This window comes from Poeciliopsis prolifica, unplaced genomic scaffold (genome assembly GCF_027474105.1).
Source record: "Poeciliopsis prolifica strain line A6 unplaced genomic scaffold, Auburn_PproV2 SCAFFOLD066, whole genome shotgun sequence".
Classification (NCBI taxonomy): domain Eukaryota; kingdom Metazoa; phylum Chordata; class Actinopteri; order Cyprinodontiformes; family Poeciliidae; genus Poeciliopsis; species Poeciliopsis prolifica.
In genome coordinates, this window is record NW_026562441.1 from 1,504,912 (window position 1) to 1,525,846 (window position 20,935).

Consider the following 20,935-nt stretch of genomic DNA (forward strand, 5'->3'; position numbering starts at 1 on the left):
TTTTTCAATTAATTGCATTTAACCAAGAGGTTTGATTCTAAAAATGTTTCCATTTGGCCCAATTTGTGTTTTAAAACTGGCTTATTTTAATTCTTACATATAAAAAAATACAGACACACAAATATTGCTGCTGGCATCTTATTTATTATCAGAGATGAATTGATTACAGGTAGCAAACTCTCACCAATGATTTAATCAACTGGATTATATTTATTAGTAATCAAGTGAACTTTTGACTCATGTTTGAAGCTAAAAGTTGATGGTTGATTATAAGAAAAAGCAACTCATTATTTTTTGCTGGATGTTTGACCTGCAGATTTAAATGAGAGGACGGATCTTCATGCTGATGCTCTTCAGGGAGTAATTAACTCCCTTCCATGTACCCCATTCCACTCCAATAGCATAGAGTGTGTTGTCAGCCCCCCAGCGATAAACCCCGTTAGGGTTTGTATAGTGACACTTATTGTACCAGAAAGCACCGAGATATTTTATGGCACAGTTGCCGCTCAACTCATCCTGGTCTTTGTCAAAAGTGGTAAATTTCTGATGGTGGTGATAGGAAAGGCTGTCTCCTGCAGAAATAATAATAGGATACAAAAACTATATGAATAAAACAGACATTCAGTTGAAAGCTTAAATAGTGAAAAAAAAATATAAATTCTGCGTGATCCAACATCAATAAAATTGTAATTTCAATATTTAACAAAAATGCTGACTTTGTGAAAAGTTGATAATGTTTTGTGAAATAAATTATGAGTTATGTTAATTTCTTACTGGGATATTATCAATGAGATCAATTAAATTTACTTTGTGCTGTTAACTACCAACATCAATCTTCCTGCTTCAGAACCATAAGAACAAACTCTGGATTTAGATATAACTGACACAACACATTTAATCCAATCAAGGTCTATTTCTCTTAATCCTGATTTGTCTAACTACAGTAAATTAGCTTTATTAATTATCATTATTATTATTATTATTATTATTATTATTATTATATTATTATTATTATTATTATTATTATTATTATTATTATTATTATTATATACACCAGGAGTGTATAATAATATCTTATAATACCAGGAGTGTATAATAATACACTCGTGGTGTATTATTATACACGAGGAGTGTGTAATAATACACTCCTGGTGTATATTACACACCAGGATCCATGCTCAGTGCCTTGCTCTACATTTCCAGACTCACTGCACGACTTTCAGACCCAGCACAAGTTGAATTATTTATTTTAAAAAGACATAATTAGTGATGGGCCTCATTCCATCCATCCATAAATTCATCCTGACTAGTAAAGTTAGAATGTGTTTTTTCTCATGACTCACCAGCTCCCCCTTTTTTGTTGAAACCACTCACATGCAGAAGGTAACCATCAAGCTCATCATCGATGTAAAATGAAGAGTAACGGGCAAAGGCTTTTTTTCCATCAAAGTCCTCCATATCGACCATCAGCTCACAGTCTTGAAACCTGTCAACTTATGGATGTTATCAAGACCTGCACAGACATGAAAACTATTAAAGTTGGATTTTTACTGAGATTTTTGCACACACATTACTGTCCAGATCACTGCATTAATGCACCGTGGCATGGAGTCGATCACTCTGTGGTGTTGCTCAGGTGATATGAGAACCCACATGGCTCTGACCAACATCTGCAGCTCTTGTTGGGTCTTGACTGTCGCGTCTTCCTCTTCACAATAAGACAGATTTTCTACGACGTTTAGGTTCTTCTTCAAGATCAGCATCAGCATCAGTTCGACACAAGGAAAGCAACAGCTGAAATCTATGTTGCATATATCTGTGTGTGGTGGCTCTTCAAGCACTGACTCCATCTGCAGCCGACTCTACATTTCTAAATGGTTTTGTTTCATAATCCCCTCCAGGTGCAGTTATCCTGATTGCTTGTCCAATTCTTTTCCACTACATCTTTTCTTCCGCCTCACTTCTCTATGAATGTGTGTGAAAACAGCTCTGTGCACAGCCAGCTTCTTTAGCTGTGATGTTTCTGTCTTGCCCTCTTGTGCAAGGGGTCAAAGGTCATCTTTTGAACAACTGTCAGGTCAGCAGTCATTCCCATGATTGAATAACCTACAGACCTGGACTCAGCGACCATTTGGAAGCATTTGCAGGTGTTTTGACTTAAACTGATTAGTGTGTAGCACCAGAGCTCTGCAATATTGAACTTTTTCACAATATTCAAATTTTCTGAAATACTGAATTTGTAGTTTTCATGAGTTGTCAGAAACAAATATCACTAAAAGAAGTAAACATTTAAATATATCAAGCTGTATGAAATGAATTAATATGACATACAAATGTTACTTTTTGAATTAATTACTGATTGAAATAAACTTTTCCATAATATTCACAGTTTTTGACCTGCACCTGCACACCATCACTTAGTAACACAATAGTAAAATAGAAAGTCGAGACAATAAACAGGTGTTGAAAAATGTGGCTATAACTATGTTATAAATATCTTAAGTAAATAAACCAACCATACATTGACTAACTGTTTAGGTCGGTGTCTCACCCAGCCAGTACTCTCCAGCAGCGTTTCCAAAGCCTCCCTTGTACTCCACCCAGGGTCTGTAGAAGTTTACAGAGCCATCCATCCTCCTCTGGAAAACCTGGAACAACAAAGGAATCTGATCAAGAAGTGAACAACGTTCTCACTGACACACTCAGGGTGAAAAGGAAGTGGGTTGTACCAACTCTGAATTGGTATCAATAATCAATATTTAACATGACAAAACTGATCAAATCTTATCTCAGGCAGGTGAAAATGGAAGGACAAAAAAGACTCTTCTTTCAACAGAACTTGATGTTTGTTGGATGAAAACCCCCAAGAATCCTGAGATAAACCAAGTTGAAGTGTAAACAGAGAGAGTTCATGTAGATATGGACTCACCGTCCAGCGTCCTCCCTCTGAGTCCATGTCGCAGTAAGCCTTCACACAAACACATTCATGACTTGATACAGTTTTTATTATGTAATGCAATGTCACACTTTATGTGGAAAAATAAATACTATCATTGCCTCACTAATAAGTGAACGTATAATTAAATAAAATTTCTTCTCCATGAATAACTGATTTGGTTATAGGAAGAAAAAACTGGAGCTTGAACTGAAACAAGATACTAAACATCAAGAAAGTTCAGTTTCAAATAGTTTATGTAATGTGTATGAAGATTAAGTAAAAACATCCTCAGCATTGTTAACAGATAAACCTCCAGTCTTGGTCCTGCACAGAACTTTAATCTGGATCTTCATTTTTATGAACAAACCAAACATAAAGTTCACCTTAACAGCATATGAATATCCACTTGGATAGATGATGTAAACTCCACTGGGAAGTTTCTTGTTAGTATTGTAGATGTCATTGCAATCACGTGGCAGTTGGTCCTCAGCCGCTTCACAGCTGATCAGCAGTGGAGCCAGGAGGAAGAGAAGTGATAACAGCTGGAAGACAGAACATGACACCTTCTGAACATCATCAGAGAAACTCTGATTAATGTTCATTTAGTCAGATTAAACCTGATCCCTGATCTTGTCCTGCATGTGGCCTGTAAGCTGTGCTGCCAGATTTTCAGTCAGAATTATGCTGAATTCTGCCTTAACAAAGGTTTCTGGTTGGTTTGATCCTCCATTTTTTAACAACTCATTTCATCAGTCCTGTTAACAAATGTTATTTCCAGAGCCAAAACTATGTACAGTGTTTACATGCATTGAGTGTTTGGATAAATTTAAACACTCAAATTTACTCAACATTTCAGTGACTGAACAAAATATCAAACATTTTAAATAATTAACAAACTCACTAGAAGTTGTTTAATTTTTAAATTTTTTGACTACATAGTGAAATATCTTGTTGTTGTTTGTGTTCATATTCTAATCATTATTGATGTTTCATAATTTGTACATTTTGTACAATGTCTCTGCGCTGATTTTTATTTTGGTCATTTGTTGTTAACAAGATTTTAAACATTAAAAATACCTTTCCTTGTTAAAATAAATAAAAATAGATGAATTATTTTTTATTTTTTTACAGTGCAAGTTACAGGCTTACCTTCATCTTTACTGTTGATCTGGATAAATTGATCAAACTTGATGAAAATCTGGAGTTTGACTTGCAGCACAATGAAATTCCCTGTTAATGTAAAACATAGAGAAACTTTAGTGGACAAACTCAGTTGTAAATGAATTCATGTGTTCATCTCTCACCTGCAGCTGGAATGAACTTGATTCCAAACTTCTGCTTCTCCTCTGTGTCTCCGACGTTCAGACTCCGTTATTTATACCTGCTGATGTGTCACCTCACCTTGATGATCAGGAATCTAAATCAAACATCACCTGATGAAAAACATGAGCTTGGTTTCTTCATTTTACATTTTACTTCTTTCTGAACTTTGGATAATGAGTCTCAATTGCACAAATAATGCAAAATAAAATGTAACATTAATATAACTGGAGATGCGGCTTGCATGGATTTTGCGGTTGAATTGATGGATGAGAGCCACCTCAAATTCATCTGTAGCAAAATTATTTCAATCATGTTTTGCAACCATTTACTGTTTTCTGAGAGTTTTAGTAGAAATTTCCAAAAATGTTCTCCTGCTCTTCCATCACTTTGTTGAAATAATTTGCCCTTCTGGCTTAAAAAAGGACTTAATATTTGAGGGATTTTAAGAAAGTACATAAAATCTGAAATGGTCGATGATCTGAATGCAAAGGCTCTTCTTGATTAGTTTTTGTGAATATACAGTGAAATGTGTTGTTTATAGTTCATTATAATAATATAATAATTCAATATATAACATAATTATGAAACCCAATTGTATTACATTATTACATAATGCAGTGTAACAAGCTCAAAGAAACATCAGAACATTCAGAGTCATTGAAGATCACCTTCAAAAACACAAACAGTCTCAACTCAATAAAAAGTTAGATCAAATCTTTTTACCAAAGCAGAATCAAAATTACCTTTTTTCCTTCACTTCAGCATCAGACAAGCTTCAGCTCTTCTGTCTGGAGGTCCTGGAAACAGCTGCTCTTATACACAGTCACTGACAGACCTGTCAATAATACACTAGTGACTCTATAATGTTTCAGTGAAATCAAAGCAAAGATGTGATTTTTACTTTATGACTTCAGCATCAGGGATTATTTTCACTGATGACATTTTTTGGAAAAAGGATTTAGCTTGTACTTCCTGTCCTTGTTAATTCATTTCCTGTTTTTGTGTTCTGAGTTGTGATTTTTGAATCCTTTGTGATGTTTCAGTGAAAAGTCCCAGGATACATATTAATCTGACGAAATTAGGATTTTATTCCTAACAAGCCCAAGTTACAAATAGATCCATACAAAGCAGGAAGTAACAACAGGAACAAAATGTTATTTTTCAACTTTCTTGACAAAGTTAAAAAATGCCACTTTTTCAACTTTGTAGTTTATGAATACAAGCCTGAAAATTCACATCAGTGGCGGAGCCAGAGGGTGGCCGGGTGGCACTTGCCTCCCCCAACAGAGCCCTGGCCACCCCTACTGCCACCCCACTGGAAATGGTCATTTTAAAATATAATACTTATGAGATCGGCAAAGATTTGCCAGGAAAACTGTAATTTCCGACTGTCCCTGAAGGCAGCTCGATGCCCGATGCTGTTCATTGGTTAAACTGACATGTGGTTCCTGCTTGATCCAAAACACATCCGTGGCTTTAGAGTTACACCTTCAGGAGTTTTGCAGGTATTTACAACATTTTACCGCTCAGCAGTAACCGCTGTTACCTTCCTAATGAGAGGCGGCACTTTTCATACATTTCTAAAAAGAATAAAAATGGTTGTGCACCGCTGCGTAGTGCCTCGTTTATTATATTAGCCTTGCTAGTGCTGGTAGGTCGTGTTTTAGACAGATTCTTTTAACATAATGTTTAGTGCAAATGCTGCCCTGTAATGTTTTATATCTCCCAGCTCTTGCTTGAAATTCGCCGATAGAGCCGCAGCGCTGACCACCATCTGTCGGTGGGGATGAATTAGAATCACGTTGCAACATGGATTATAACCGGTTGTTTCTCTTAATGAACTGAACAGAGAGATTACATATTTTTGCTTGAGGAAAAAATTTTAAAGAATATGTGAAACACCATTAAGTTTTATAATGACTGAAATGTAAGTCAGCTATGTCATATGAAAGCTTGAATTATAACCTCACTACTTATATTAATTAATTTTGAACGAAAGGAAACAGATATTTTTTTTCTTTCGTTCCATGGAACGGTCCATTTGTATATGGACCCCTCTGACCCCTAAAGCCTTGCTCACTCTTTGGCCACCCCTTGAAAAAAAGTCTAGCTCCGCCACTGATTCACATGTCCAAATTTTCCATTCATTGGCTGCAGAGGGACAAACAATTTTCTCCTCTTTGCATAAATGAACAGGTTGATGTTGCCTCTTGTGTGTCGAGACCAAAAGAATCTAATTCTGTAAATAATCTTGAAAGATCTCTGTAGGATAGCCTGACATGTTTAGCTCTGTTACATTTAACAAATATGTTAAGATTTAACATATTTGTTGCAACTTAACATCTCTGTCAAAAAGTAACAGAGATGTTAAGATGTAACATATTTGTTACATCTTGACTGAGATGTAACTGAATCACCAACTTTGATTCAGTTGTTGCAATTGACTGCAGCCGTGTGTTGATGTAGAATAATTAAGATTGCCATAAAAACTCTCATCTTATATCAGGCATGTTGTGGGACCACATGTCTCAGCTGTGCTGTGTTTCCTGTGAGCTCTGAGAAACAGAACGTTAGCTTTGGTTCCTCTAGGCAGTGGCCTCAGTCTGCATTCCTCCAGTCCTGCAAATGTTAACATGAACAGGGTTATTCTGCGGTTGCATGGAATAAAAATCCTTGTAGTTATTATGTTTAGGTCAATGAAAGAAAATGAGGAAAAGTTAGGAAATGAATAAAATAATAAGCTACAGCTCACATTGATGGTTTCTGGAATAAAGCTGGTCTTTAGATTCGGTTTAAATATTCATGCAAATCCAGATATAAAGTAATGTTATAAAAAATATTCCTCAGAATAAATTAATATCATTGATCAATGTAAAAAAGAAAAGTGATTAAATATAAATGTGTAGTATGTCATCTATGAAGGTTTTCATGAGTTTCCTCATCTTATATCTGCATATGCAGGTTGTGCTTTAATATGTTGCTGTGGGCTGTAAATGTTTATGACTGCAGAGACGTTTTCAGGTCAAGGTCATGAACTAAGAAGCTCTGAGATAAAGCTGTTTGCTTATCATTCAGGTTTATCATATTTCACTGGAGGTCATGCTGAACGGTTGAATTTTAATGGTGACATATATATGATCTACAGAAAAACAATCTGCAGAACATTTACACTTTTTGTTTTTTCTTACTAAAAACTTGTAAAAGTTAAAAGGTTCCCAAGAAAGAAAGAAGAAGGTGAATCAGGTCCAGTGTAACTGAGCTGTCAGTCTGTTTGCTCTGAAAACATCTCCACCTTTGAATTTCAGGAAAACTAAATATTGGTTTAATGTGCAGCGTGTGAAGTTATGTTTGTTCTCTTTCACAACCTGCAGTTTGTTGATACAATATTTTTCAAGCTTATGAACTGATAACATTTGTCAGTTGCATGTGACAACAGGAAAAAAACCACTATTGTCACCTTTTTCTTGTCCAAGGAAAACTGTTTATACAGAGAGGCGTAAAGCAGGATTGTCCTCATATTTAACAGAAAGATTTCCGATGTGAATATTGTTTCTGGATTCTTGTGTACATTGATACAGTTCTTTGATAAAAATGCTCAAAGTTTGATTACACAGCTGAGCATGAAAAGTCAAAAACCTAAAATAATTTTGAGGACACATAAATCCAAATCCAACTTCGGCCCCCCACTGGGTTTCTCTGTCGGGAGAAACGTGGAGTGTGGTGACCTCAGATGGCATCAGAGAGACTAACACTGCACAAACAGAAAGGAGCGGGTCAAAGGTCACAGACACTCCTCACAGAGAGATAGGAGTGAGGTGTTTAATTAGAGATAGAGTTGTTTTAATAAGGCAAACTTTAGGAAGATGTCAAAATGTGACGACAGTAATCGCTCTGACACGTACTAAAGTTACCATCTGCAAGAATAAAATCTAATTTAAAGGCATGTTAGATGTTTTTTTAAACATGTAAATTTAAGCAGTACAGATTATGTAACTGTATTCAATGAAACAGAAACTCTAAGAAAATGGAAGGGAGAAAAATGTGTTGCTTTAATACACACACACACACACACACACACACACACTTTTTTTTATCATTGCTAAAGATTTTATTTGGAAAGTTGTCAGAAGGGACAGGTTGCTTTCTCCTGCATTACAAGCAGCAGGTGTCTGTGCCTTTGGTCAGTTTTGTTATATTAAAGCAACAGAGCAGAAACATTTTAGGAAATGTAGGAAATGAGAGGCTGGTGTCCATGCTAACTTGTATGGACACCATGCAAGTTCATCTAGTAGAGGAGGATTGCACAGACAGACGGGAGCTCAGCGTCACATTTGGTGGCATCCAGGCATCCAGAGCCATGATCTGCAAACAGGACAAACACAATATTCAGTTCTGTGATCCACAGTACAAACCACTTATATGCATATTTTGTTAATGAGAATATGTATGAGTTCAAAGTGAAATGAAAAAAGTTTAAGTTTGATTTCCCACCAAAAGAGATCTGCAGACAGTCGTTCTCATGGTGTGAACTTTGCTCATTGCAAAACTTAGCAAAGGCAGGGAAAGAGGGATCGACCTACAGGACAAAAATCAAACCAACTCAACTTCAGATTGAAGACAAAACCTGGTTTTGAACTGTGTAAGGATGATTTATCTACCTGGGATGTTCTGCTGCCTCCAACCCACACTTGTCCGCCATGATGCCCAGCTCTTTCCATCTCATTGTAAATCTCATCAGCTTGAATGTCACTAGACACAGCAGCAAGTGAACCGTCACCTTTGGATGCACAGTTTTTCTAAAGACAAGACAGAAATTACACACAGTTGAAAACCAAATGGAGAACAATATCACTGTTGTGTCTAAACTTGCTATAGAATCAGCAGGTGAGTCTTCAGTGAGTGGCAGGACAGAAATGTTCAGCCCGGGAAACGGCCCGTATTCCTTTAAAGCTCTATCAAGTCCAAATGACCCAAATGCTAAATAATCAAAAGTTGCTTTGCATTGGGACTGTGAACTGTAAAAACACAAAGGTGCTAAACTATGAACATGAATTTAGCAGCATGAATAGAGAAGCTTGAACAGTTAATTGGAGCCAATATTCAATTAATAATATAATATTTTTTACCATTTTGATGTGAAATGTCTTTTCTCGGTTACCTTTGCCTCATTCCAGGTCAGATTCTGGGGAACAAAGAGGAGGCACTGCGTGCTGTGCATCGACCATCCATCAGGGCAAGAGAAGTCCCAGTGAGAGTCTCCATCTTTAAATAGTTACAGGTATATTAGATTTATTAATGCTGACAAGTTAGAGAATATGATTCTGAATACGTTAAAAATGGGGGGAAACTGACCAGTTCCTTCCATCCAGTCATGACCGTAATCTAAAGAAAAACACTTTATTTATATTCACATTTACAATTTAAAGTTTATAAATGTATTTATGATTATATTCATCTTCTTTCTTTGTCAAATGACATGATGCAAACAGAATGATGTAAATAAAACTAATAATAAAAAAGACTTACCTTGGGTTGGTGGATGATGAGGATAGAAATCATCGAATGGAGCGTCTGCAGACAGAGCATCGTTCAGAAGAGTCTTCAATTAAATAACTTTACTTTTACATTCATGTTATATTTCAAAGACAATATAACATTGTCTATCAAATGCTATATTTAATTCACTCCTGATTCTTTAAGCATCAAAACAACTTTATGAAAAGTGAGGTTTACACACACAGTATCGATTCTACAGAGCTTGCTGTGAAACATCGTCATGTTTCCCTTATTGACAGGAAACACAAAGAATAGTTGATGAAAGAAAAAACTGAAGAACATTTACCTCCTGTTGGACCAGCATCATCGTCTGTGACTGGAATGGCTGCCGACAGGTTGAAAATATATGAATAAATGAAATAATCATAAATCAAAAATGCAAATATTGTTTAAATCAGTAAATTTTATGAGACTTTTCAACTTTATTTTCCACAATTATACATGAATCCAGAGACACTTTTCATGCCATTCTTTTCAAAACATGTTTTTGTTCCTAAGTAATGGGGCTCTCTTATGTTGCACCTGTTTTAAAATTTCTATTTAATCCAGTTCATTTAGAACAAATTATATTGTTCAGGTTTAGGAAACTGCAGGTTTACAAACAGTCAAAAACAGTTTTGTGAGACACAAAATGAGGTTTGCACACAAACGGGCTCCATGCACAAGAGCTGGCAGCAGACAGAGCTTATTGTGAAATTTTAACCCAGGATAGATAACTAAGGTCAAGTGAAGGTCATGGCAATAAAATGCAGAGACGCAGACACAAAACAAATGCAAAATAAATAAAGATTTCCAGAACTGCAGCTGCAAAAGATCTGATAGCCGACCAGGCTCTCTGTAATTGCAACCATTTTATTCTCAAAAGAAAATGTAATTAATGTTTTTAGGTTTTCTACAGAGTAGTTACTCTATATTTCAAAAAAATAAAAGAAACAAAATACCAGCACATACTGCTGCAGTAAATACTCACCGACTGCCTGGACTAAAGTCAACACGGTGAATCCAAACCAAGACAAACTCAGGATCTTCATGATGGAGACGACTGGGATGCAACCTGCGCTGATAAATTTATTTTCTACAGACAGAAAACTAATGCATAATGAATTGCAACACAAACATCATGTGAAAATGACAAGACAACCATCATCATCATCAAAGTTGTGTTGAAGAATTACCTTCTCGTCTCTATGTGGTGAGTTTCAGCCTGCAGCTTCAGTGTTGTTCTGAACAGACTGACGCCTCCCGGCCTTAATAAGCGAACAGGATCAGACACCCAGACTCAAACAACAAACACTTCTTGTTTCCAGGAATCAGAGCACCGAACAAACACACCCTTCATAAATATCAAGTTGCATTCATATATTTACTCAGCACACAACATGAGGTCAGAGGTCAGATAAAACAAACTGTGAGGTCAAAAAATGTCAAATAAAAGGGCACAGTTCAATCCCACATAGCAAATATTTAATCTTATCAACATGTTTTGGTGGATTTTGAGTAATATGTCTGAAATTGAGCCAGAGTGGCAACTTGGTAGAGAATCTGTGGAGGGAGATGAAGATTAGGGTGATGGAACAGAGGCCTTCCAACCTCTGAGCTCATTTATCAAATGATCTTCTGCTCTGTCACTAGTCTGCACTTCAACCCGTGCACCACCAGGTGTCGCTGTTGGACCCGGACTCGACGTGTCTAATGTCTAAAAAGGTTTAGTCAGATTACGGCCAATATGCGTTAAATATATCAATCTAATTAAATAAAACAAATTCAAACAATATAAGGATGAACTCTCTTGTCATGGTTCCTAAATTAAATATTTAATGTAAATAAATATGACATTAAATATTTATTTCTTAGATATTTTTCATCTCAGAAAAATAGCTTCTGGTATTTTATTCTTTATTTTGTTTTTATATATTTTATGCTCTTATTTTGCTTTGACTGACTGATTTCTTTGCTGCTCGAGTGGGGCAATATTTCTAAATCCTCTGATCAATAATCCAGTTTTTTCATTCAGAAATTTTTATAATGGTTGTTTTATTGAGAGCTATTTCATTCAAAATTGAGTAAAAAAATACTGTTATTAACTATTAATAAATGATACATCAAATAAATAAATTTACCCATGAAATAAAAACAGAGTAATTGTAAAAGTATTGATTTGTTCATTGTTTTTTTATTTCACGATAATGTTTTGCCTTGTGACACTTATATTTTTTAAACATCTTTAATACATTTTATTTAGATTTTATTCATGTTCTGTCAGGTCAAAATTCAGCAATCAGAAAATATGTTTTTTTTTATTAATTATTGAAACGACTGTGAAAATGTTTGTTTCAAATATATGAACATTTGTTTTTAATCTAAGGAATGAGAAAACTGTAAAAAAAATGATGCAAATATGAGCAAAAATAATTCCAGCTGCCTCCTTTATTTAAATAAAATTATGATCTGACCCAAAACTTTAATACTCACCAATTTCCACATGGTGGCGCCAGTAAACCATACTTTTTCTGACACAATAATGAGTTTCAGGAACTGATAGATAAGTGTAAAAGATTATGTTTTTTAATAATATTTCTCAAAGTTTGATGTAAAAACAGAGAATCTGAGAGGATTTCCTGTCTGTGGATGTGAGACTTTAATCAGGAAACTAAAGAAGGTCACTTGAGAAATGTTGAAATCAGGTGGTGTTACGTTTCACAAATTGGGAAAAAAAGAGATAATTCCTAATTTAACAGTGAAAGAGTTAAGGTCAGAGGTAAGTGGACCAGTTAGGTCCAGTTAGGTTGGTAAAAACTTTTTCGACAGCTGAATGTAATGCACGGGCCGCCGCACGCCATCCGCAGCCCCCTCGTCCGCAGCCCCCTCGTCAGAGGAGGTGAAAACAGATGCACTGAATATGACCACAAACAATGAGAGAAAGGATGAAAGACAGAAAGAACAAAACAAAGAATGAAAGAAAGAAACATTTTAACAGATATGTTAAGATTTAACATCTTTGTTGCAACTTAACATCTCTGTCAAAAAGTAACAGAGATGTTAAAATGTAACATCTTTGTTACATCTTGACTGAGATGTAATTGAATCACCAACTTTGATTCAGTTGTTGCAATTGACTGCAGCCGTGTGTTGATGTAGAATAATTAAGATTGCCATAAAAACTCTCATCTTATATCAGGCATGTTGTGGGACCACATTGTCTCAGCTGTGCTGTGTTTCCTGTGAGCTCTGAGAAAACAGAACGTTAGCTTTGGTTCCTCTAGGCAGTGGCCTCAGTCTGCATTCCTCCAGTCCTGCAAATGTTAACATGAACAGGGTTATTCTGCGGTTGCATGGAATATAAATCCTTGTAGTTATTATGTTTAGGTCAATGAAAGAAAATAAGGAAAAGTTAGGAAATGAATAAAATAAGCTATAGCTCACACATTGATGGTTTCTGGAATAAAGCTGGTCTTTAGATTCGGTTTAAATATTCATGCAAATCCAGATATAAAGTAATGTTATAAAAAATATTCCTCAGAATAAATCAATATCAGATTGATCAATGTAAAAAAGAAAATTGATGAAATATAAATGTGTAGTATGTCATCTATGAAGGTTTTCATGAGTTTCCTCATCTTATATCTGCATATGCAGGTTGTGCTTTAATATGTTGCTGTGGCTGTAAATGTTTATGACTGCAGAGACGTTTCAGGTCAAGGTCATGAACTAAGAAGCTCTGAGGATAAAAGCTGTTTGCTTATCATTCAGGTTTATCATATTTCACTGGAGGTTATGCTGAACGGTTGAATTTTAATGGTGCCATATATATGATCTACAAAAAACAATCTGCAGAACATTTACACTTTTTGTTTTTTCTTACTAAAAACTTGTAAAAGTTAAAAAGGTTCCCAAGAAAGAAAGAAAGAAGGTGAATCAGGTCCAGTGTAACTGAGCTGTCAGTCTGTTTGCTCTGAAAACATCTCCACCTTTGAATTTCAGGAAAACTAAATATTGGTTTAATGTGCAGCGTGTGAAGTTATGTTTGTTCTCTTTCACAACCTGCAGTTTGTTGATACAATATTTTTCAAGCTTATGAACTGATAACATTTTTGTCAGTTGCATGTGACAACAGGAAAAAAACCACTATTGTCACCTTTTCTTGTCCAAGGAAAACTGTTTATACAGAGAGGCGTAAAGCAGGATTGTCCTCATATTTAACAGAAAGATTTCCGATGTGAATATTGTGTTTCTGGATTCTTGTGTACATTGATACAGTTCTTTGATAAAAATGCTCAAAGTTTGATTACACAGCTGAGCATGAAAAGTCAAAAACCTAAAATAATTTTGAGGACACATAAATCCAAATCCAACTTTGGCCCCCCACTGGGTTTCTCTGTCGGGAGAAAACGTGGAGCTGTGGTGACCTCAGATGGCATCAGAGAGACTAACGCTGCACAAACAGAAAGGGGCGGGTCAAAGGTCACAGACACTCCTCACAGAGAGATAGGAGTGAGGTGTTTAATTAGAGATAGAGTTGTTTTAATAAGGCAAACTTTAGGAAGATGTCAAAATGTGACGACAGTAATCGCTCTGACACGTACTAAAGTTACCATCTGCAAGAATAAATCTAATTTAAAGGCATGTTAGATGTTTTTTTAAACATGTAAATTTAAGCAGTACAGATTATGTAACTGTATTCAATGAAACAGAAACTCTAAGAAAATGGAAGGGAGAAAAATGTGTTGCTTAATATACACACACACACACACTTTTTTTTATCATTGCTAAAGATTTTATTTGGAAAGTTGTCAGAAGGGACAGGTTGCTTTCTCCTGCATTACAAGCAGCAGGTGTCTGTGCCTTTGGTCAGTTTTTGTTATATTAAAGCAACAGAGCAGAAACATTTTAGGAAATGTAGGAAATGAGAGGCTGGTGTCCATGCTAACTTGTATGGACACCATGCAAGTTCATCTAGTAGAGGAGGATTGCACAGACAGACGGGAGCTCAGCGTCACATTTGGTGGCATCCAGAGCCATGATCTGCAAACAGGACAAACACAATATTCAGTTCTGTGATCCACAGTACAAACCACTTTTCTGCATATTTGGTTAATGAGAATATGTGTTAGTTCAATGTGAAATGAATAAAATAATAAGTCAAAAAACTGAAGAACATTTACCTGCTGTTGGACCAGCATCATCGTCCGTGACTGGAATGGCTGCCGACAGGTTGAAAATATATGAATAAATGAAAAAATCATAAATCAAAAATGCAAATATTGTTTAAATCAGTAAATTTTATGAGACTTTTCAACTTTATTTTCCACAATTATACATGAATCCAGAGACACTTTTCATGCCATTTCTTTTCAAAACATGTTTTTGTTCCTAAGTAATGGGGCTCTCTTATGTTGCACCTGTTTTAAAATTTCTATTTAATCCAATTCATTTAGAACAAATTATATTGTTCAGGTTTAGGAAACTGCAGGTTTACAAACAGTCAAAAACAGTTTCGTGAGACACAAAATGAGGTTTGCACACAAACGGGCTCCATGCACAAGAGCTGGCAGCAGACAGAGCTTATTGTGAAATTTTAACCCAGGATAGATAACTAAGGTCAAGTGAAGGTCATGGCAATAAAATGCAGAGACGCAGGCACAAAACAAGTGCAAAATAAATAAAGATTTTCCAGAACTGCAGCTGCAAAGATATCTGATAGCCGACCAGGCTCTCTGTAATTGCAACCATTTTATTCTCAAAAGAAAATGTAATTAATGTTTTTAGGTTTTCTACAGAGTAGTTACTCTATATTTCAAAGAAATAAAGAAACAAAATACCAGCACATACTGCTGCAGTAAATATTCACCGACTGCATGGACTAAAGTCAATGTGATGTTATGTCAGTTGACATTCTACAAGTTATAAGATTTAAGCGTTCAATGTCGCCATCTAGTGGTGAAATTTATGTACATCACTTTAAGAGTCGAGCGTTAATGATGTCATTAGAAAGCAGACAGGTCAGAACAACGCAACGCATGGGTTTTCGCAGTAACACGGCTACTGTTATACAATTGGTCCTAGAAAGCACTGTCGGTACGTATAAGATTTATGTTAATATTTGTTGTGGCGACCGAGTGTACTTGTGAGTGCTGTATTGGCCGCTGCTGTGTATTATTCAAAGTTTGTATATTTATTTCATAGTTTTACACCTACTCCAACCGGCTTCATTAAAGACTCAACGCAAGCGCTCCAGTCTGTGTGATTCCTTTGGAGAGGAGTTTAGCTGAGTGTCGACTCCGGCAAGGCGTTGGAGGTTGAGGACATGACGGTCAACACGGTGAATCCAAACCAAGACAAACTCAGAATCTTCATGATGGAGACGACTGGGATGCAACCTGCGCTGATAAATTTATTTTCTACAGACAGAAAACTAATGCATAATGAATTGCAACACAAACATCATGTGAAAATGACAAGACAACCATTATCATCATCAAAGTTGTGTTGAAGAATTACCTTCTCGTCTCTGTGTGGTGAGTTTCTACGGAAGAGGATTAGGGCCACTGGAAAAAAAAAAAAAATGTCCGAAATTTTTTTTTTTCAGTGGTTCAGAAAAGGTTAAAAAAGAAGAAAAAATTTTTCTGTGGCCCAGAAAAAAAAAAAAAATTGTGCCGCAGAAAAAAAAAAACAGTGAGAGAAAAAAACAAAAAAATTGTGGGCCAGAAAAAAAAAAAATCAGTGACAGAAAAATAAAAAATTGTGGGCCAGAAAAAAAAAAAAAAAAAATTGTGGGCCAGAAAAAACAAACAATAACAAAAAAAAAGTCAGAATTCGGACTGATGGGCGCCAGCAGCAGCCACACAGACGCAGGTTGAGTTACGCCGGACAGCCAATGTTCTGGAGAAAATGTCTGATTTAAGCGACTTTTTACGTGCCAGAAGAGTACCAGAAGCGTCCATTGCACTAATGGAAGAACAAAAGGTGAGAAATCAAATGGGATAGTTCAGTGTCTAAAGCCGAACGGTTATAGCTAGCTGTTAGCATGTTTGTTAGCTTACGCGGTTAAAGGAATAAGCTGATTTACAATGTTAGATCACACGGATGAATAAAGGATATAACAGCTGTTAATTGCTGGAATTGTCTATAAAGTGTTTGGTATGTTTATTTTATTGTTCTTCTGTTTAAATGTTTTACAATTAAACTAAGGTTAGCTGTATATGTCAGCCACCTATATAAGATGTCTGCTGTGTTAAACTGCAACTTTTAGTTCAGTAGAGGACAGAAACTATAGTACAAAGTGACAGACGTCTATATATGCATATATTTAAAAGGAAAATATCATACAACTACCGATATATTATATTTACCAACATCAACTAATGCGCCTATCTGTGCTATTTTATTTATGTATATTATATGTTTGTGTTACGACGTTGGAAAAAGTGACATTATGAGATTCACTAAATCATTTGTCATGTGTCAGCTCAGGACTGAAATTGCATGTCAATCCCTGAACTAAACTATCAGCACATATATCGCTCGGGTGCAGAAACGATAGGCTTCATTTGACTAAATCAAAGTTAATGTGATATTTAACTTTTGTAATAAAAAGAAGTTGTTAATATTTCCTTGTGTGTTTTTATGCCTGATACTTTTTATCTTAAGTAGACTGTATATTTATGAATCTGTGTTTATATGAGCATATAAACACAGCTAATCAATCCAGTCCTTCCTCTTTTTCAGTAAAATAGAGGACTGAACATTTACTGCTGCTATTATTGTAATTCTCCCCAAACAATAAATGGCTTTAAGCAGGAAAGTAAGGATACAATCTTAAAGGTAACTTTGACGTTGATTTGCAGACTAAGTAATTGTCCTTTCTCATCTTTTTCTGTGCAGATTGACTGTGATGCCGCAGCAAAGCTGAAAAATCACGGCGATGGATTTGCTGTTTTAAACTTCTACTAAATCAACAAACTGTCCAAGAGGAAAAAAGGCCTTCTGTTTAAGACTGTTCCCTTCTTAAAGTGAAAGAAGCTCGAAAATGTCAGATTTGGATGATATCATTAGGCTTTACTTCAGACTCTCTTTAAATAACAAAGAAATCCTTCAAATTTTAGCGCACAGTCATCATACTATATTAAGTAATCGTACTCTAAAAAGAATTTGCAGAAGACTTGGGCTGTTTCGAAGAAAGAATTAGTCCGACCTTGAAGAAGTGCTAGCCTTTGTCCAACAACAAATAATGACTAATGGACAAATGCAAGGTTATCAGTGGCTACATCTTCGTGCGATTCAACATGGATTTGTGGTGTCACAAGACACTGTGAGACAATTAATCAAATTGTTTGACCCAGAAGGTGTGGAACTGAGACGAGCACGACGGTTGAGAAGACGTCAGTACAATTGCAGAGGACCAAATGCGCTCTGGCATATGGATGGCTACGATAAACTAAAACCTTATGGCATTGCTATCAGTGGCTGTATAGATGGTTTTAGCCGACATGTTTTATGGATGGAGGCTTATACCACGAACAATGACCCAAAACTGATTGCAAGTTATTTTTTGAAAACCGTTTCATGTGTCAAAGGATGTCCTGAGAGGATACGTGCCGACAGAGGCACAGAAAACATTTGTGTTGAACAAATGCAGATATTTCTGAGGCGAAACCACACAGACAGTTTTGCAGGGGACAAAAGTTTCCTTTACAGAAGAAGTACATCCAACCAGCGCATTGAAGGATGGTGGTCCACCCTCCGTAAACAGAGCGCACAGTTTTGGATGAACTTATTTCAAACCTTTCTGGATGATGGTCACTTCACAGGAGATTTTTTGGATAAAAGCCTTATCCAATTCTGCTTTCTTAATCTTATTCAGGTAAAAGTGTATACTGGTACACTGTAATGTTTTTTTTTCAAAAAAGGTATTAAAAGCATATCTTCTGGTATGTTTACTAAAAATAAAAATGGTTTAAATTTCTTGGGAATGTGTTCTCCTAAACTCCTTTGGTGTAGTTTTAAAAATAAGTTTTATCCATAAATTACTAAGTTTTACCATACGTTGGGGAATCATTTTATGTGCAGAATAAAATGTTTTGGAATTGCAATTTTGTTCTTGCTGCTTGGTTTTGATTAGAGGTCACTTTCTATGTATGCTGATTAATATATGCCTCATCTTTAGCAAAAGCTACAGTTACATTTTTAGTTTTAAACATTTATGGTTTGTTTTTATGCAGGATGACCTTGATGATGATGTGAACACATGGAACTCACAAAATCCGGGCAAGTGGGGGTGCAGTATCGGGCCGACCTGTGGTGATGTACTCAATTCCAGAGCTGCACAGGGGCTCTGATGGAGGATTTTTCCAGTGGCCCTAATCCTCTTCCGTAGAGTTTCAGCCTGCAGCTTCAGTGTTGTTCTGAACAGACTGACGCCTCCCGGCCCTAATAAGCGAACAGGATCAGACACCCAGACTCAAACAACAAACACTTCTTGTTTCCAGGAATCAGAGCACCGAACAAACAACACCCTTCATAAATATCAAGTTGCATTCATATATTTACTCAGCACACAACATGAGGTCAGAGGTCAGATAAAACAAACTGTGAGCTCAAAAAATGTCAAATAAAAGGGCACAGTTCAATCCCACATAGCAAATATTTAATCTTATCAACATGTTTTGGTGGATTTTGAGTAATATGTCTGAAATTGAGCCAGAGTGGCAACTTGGTAGAGAATCTGTGGAGGGAGATGAAGATTAGGGTGATGGAACAGAGGCCTTCCAACCTCTGAGCTCATTTATCAAATGATCTTCTGCTCTGTCACTAGTCTGCACTTCAACCCGTGCACCACCAGGTGTCGCTGTTGGACCCGGACGCGACGTGTCTAATTCTAAAAAGGTTTAGTCAGATTACGGCCAATATGCGTTAAATATATCAATCTAATTAAATAAAAAACAAATTCAAACAATATAAGGATGAACTCTCTTGTCATGGTTCCTAAATTAAATATTTAATGTAAATAAATATGACATTAAATATTTATTTCTTAGATATTTTTCATCTCAGAAAAATAGCTTCTGGTATTTTATTCTTTATTTTGTTTTTATATATTTTATGCTCTTATTTTGCTTTGACTGACTGATTTCTTTGCTGCTCGATGTGGGGCAATATTTCTAAATCCTCTGATCAATAATCCAGTTTTTTCATTCAGAAATTTTTATAATGGTTGTTTTATTGAGAGCTATTTCATTCAAAATTGAGTAAATAAATACTGTTATTAACTATTAATAAATGATACATCAAATAAATAAATTTACCCATGAAATAAAAACAGAATAATTGTAAAAGTATTGATTTGTTCATTGTTTTTTTTATTTCACGATAATATTTTGCCTTGTGACACTTATATTTTTTAAACATCTTTTATACATTTTATTTAGATTTTTATTCATGTTCTGTCAGGTCAAAATTCAGATCAGAAAATATGTTTTTTTTTATTAATTATTGAAACGACTGTGAAAATGTTTGTTTCAAATATATGAACATTTGTTTTTAATCTAAGGAATGAGAGAAAACTGTAAAAAAAATGATGCAAATATGAGCAAAAATAATTCCAGCTGCCTCCTTTATTTAAATAAAATTATGATCTGACCCAAAACTTTAATACTCACCAATTTCCACATGGTGGCGCCAGTAAACCATACTTTTTCTGACACAATAATGAGTTTCAGGAACTGATAGATAAGTGTAAAAGATTATGTTTTTTAATAATATTTCTCAAAGTTTGATGTAAAACAGAGAATCTGAGAGGATTTCCTGTCTGTGGATGTGAGACTTTAATCAGGAAACTAAAGAAGGTCTTCACTTGAGAAATGTTGAAATCAGGTGGTGTTACGTTTCACAAATTGGGAAAAAAAAGAGATAATTCCTAATTTAACAGTGAAAGAGTTAAGGTCAGAGGTAAGTGGACCAGTTAGGTCCAGTTAGGTTGGTAAAAACTTTTTCGACAGCTGAATGTAATGCACGGGCCGCCGCACGCCATCCGCAACCCCCTCGTCCGCAGCCCCTCGTCAGAGGAGGTGAAAACAGATGCACTGAATATGACCACAAACAATGAGAGAAAGGATGAAAGAC

At 35.7% G+C, this 20,935-nt stretch overlaps 1 protein-coding gene, 2 long non-coding RNA genes and 1 pseudogene across 3 annotated transcripts; 1 reads left to right on the forward strand and 3 right to left on the reverse strand.

The window, feature by feature from the left end:
• Positions 1–122: 122 nt before the first annotated feature.
• On the reverse strand, positions 123–5,024 carry LOC129351383 (microfibril-associated glycoprotein 4-like; annotated as a pseudogene).
• Positions 5,025–8,437: 3,413 nt separating this feature from the next.
• Positions 8,438–11,070, reverse strand: LOC129351403 (type-2 ice-structuring protein-like). Its single transcript, XM_055020267.1, has 9 exons — positions 10,993–11,070; positions 10,788–10,876; positions 10,104–10,142; positions 9,788–9,832; positions 9,614–9,643; positions 9,420–9,523; positions 8,920–9,057; positions 8,753–8,837; positions 8,438–8,623 (listed from the first exon to the last, which is right to left on the reverse strand). Exons 2-9 carry the CDS (start codon positions 10,846–10,848, stop codon positions 8,547–8,549), a joined length of 579 nt encoding a protein of 192 aa, XP_054876242.1. The 5' UTR covers positions 10,849–10,876; positions 10,993–11,070; the 3' UTR covers positions 8,438–8,546.
• A 3,480-nt stretch (positions 11,071–14,550) lies between these two features.
• LOC129351265 (uncharacterized) lies at positions 14,551–16,351 on the reverse strand. The gene is made up of 4 exons (XR_008604717.1): positions 16,316–16,351; positions 16,013–16,194; positions 14,980–15,018; positions 14,551–14,839 (listed from the first exon to the last, which is right to left on the reverse strand). It is a non-coding gene; the product is annotated as an uncharacterized LOC129351265 (long non-coding RNA).
• On the forward strand, positions 15,740–19,675 carry LOC129351264 (uncharacterized). The gene is made up of 3 exons (XR_008604716.1): positions 15,740–15,892; positions 16,001–16,332; positions 19,036–19,675. It is a non-coding gene; the product is annotated as an uncharacterized LOC129351264 (long non-coding RNA).
• Positions 19,676–20,935: the final 1,260 nt, after the last annotated feature.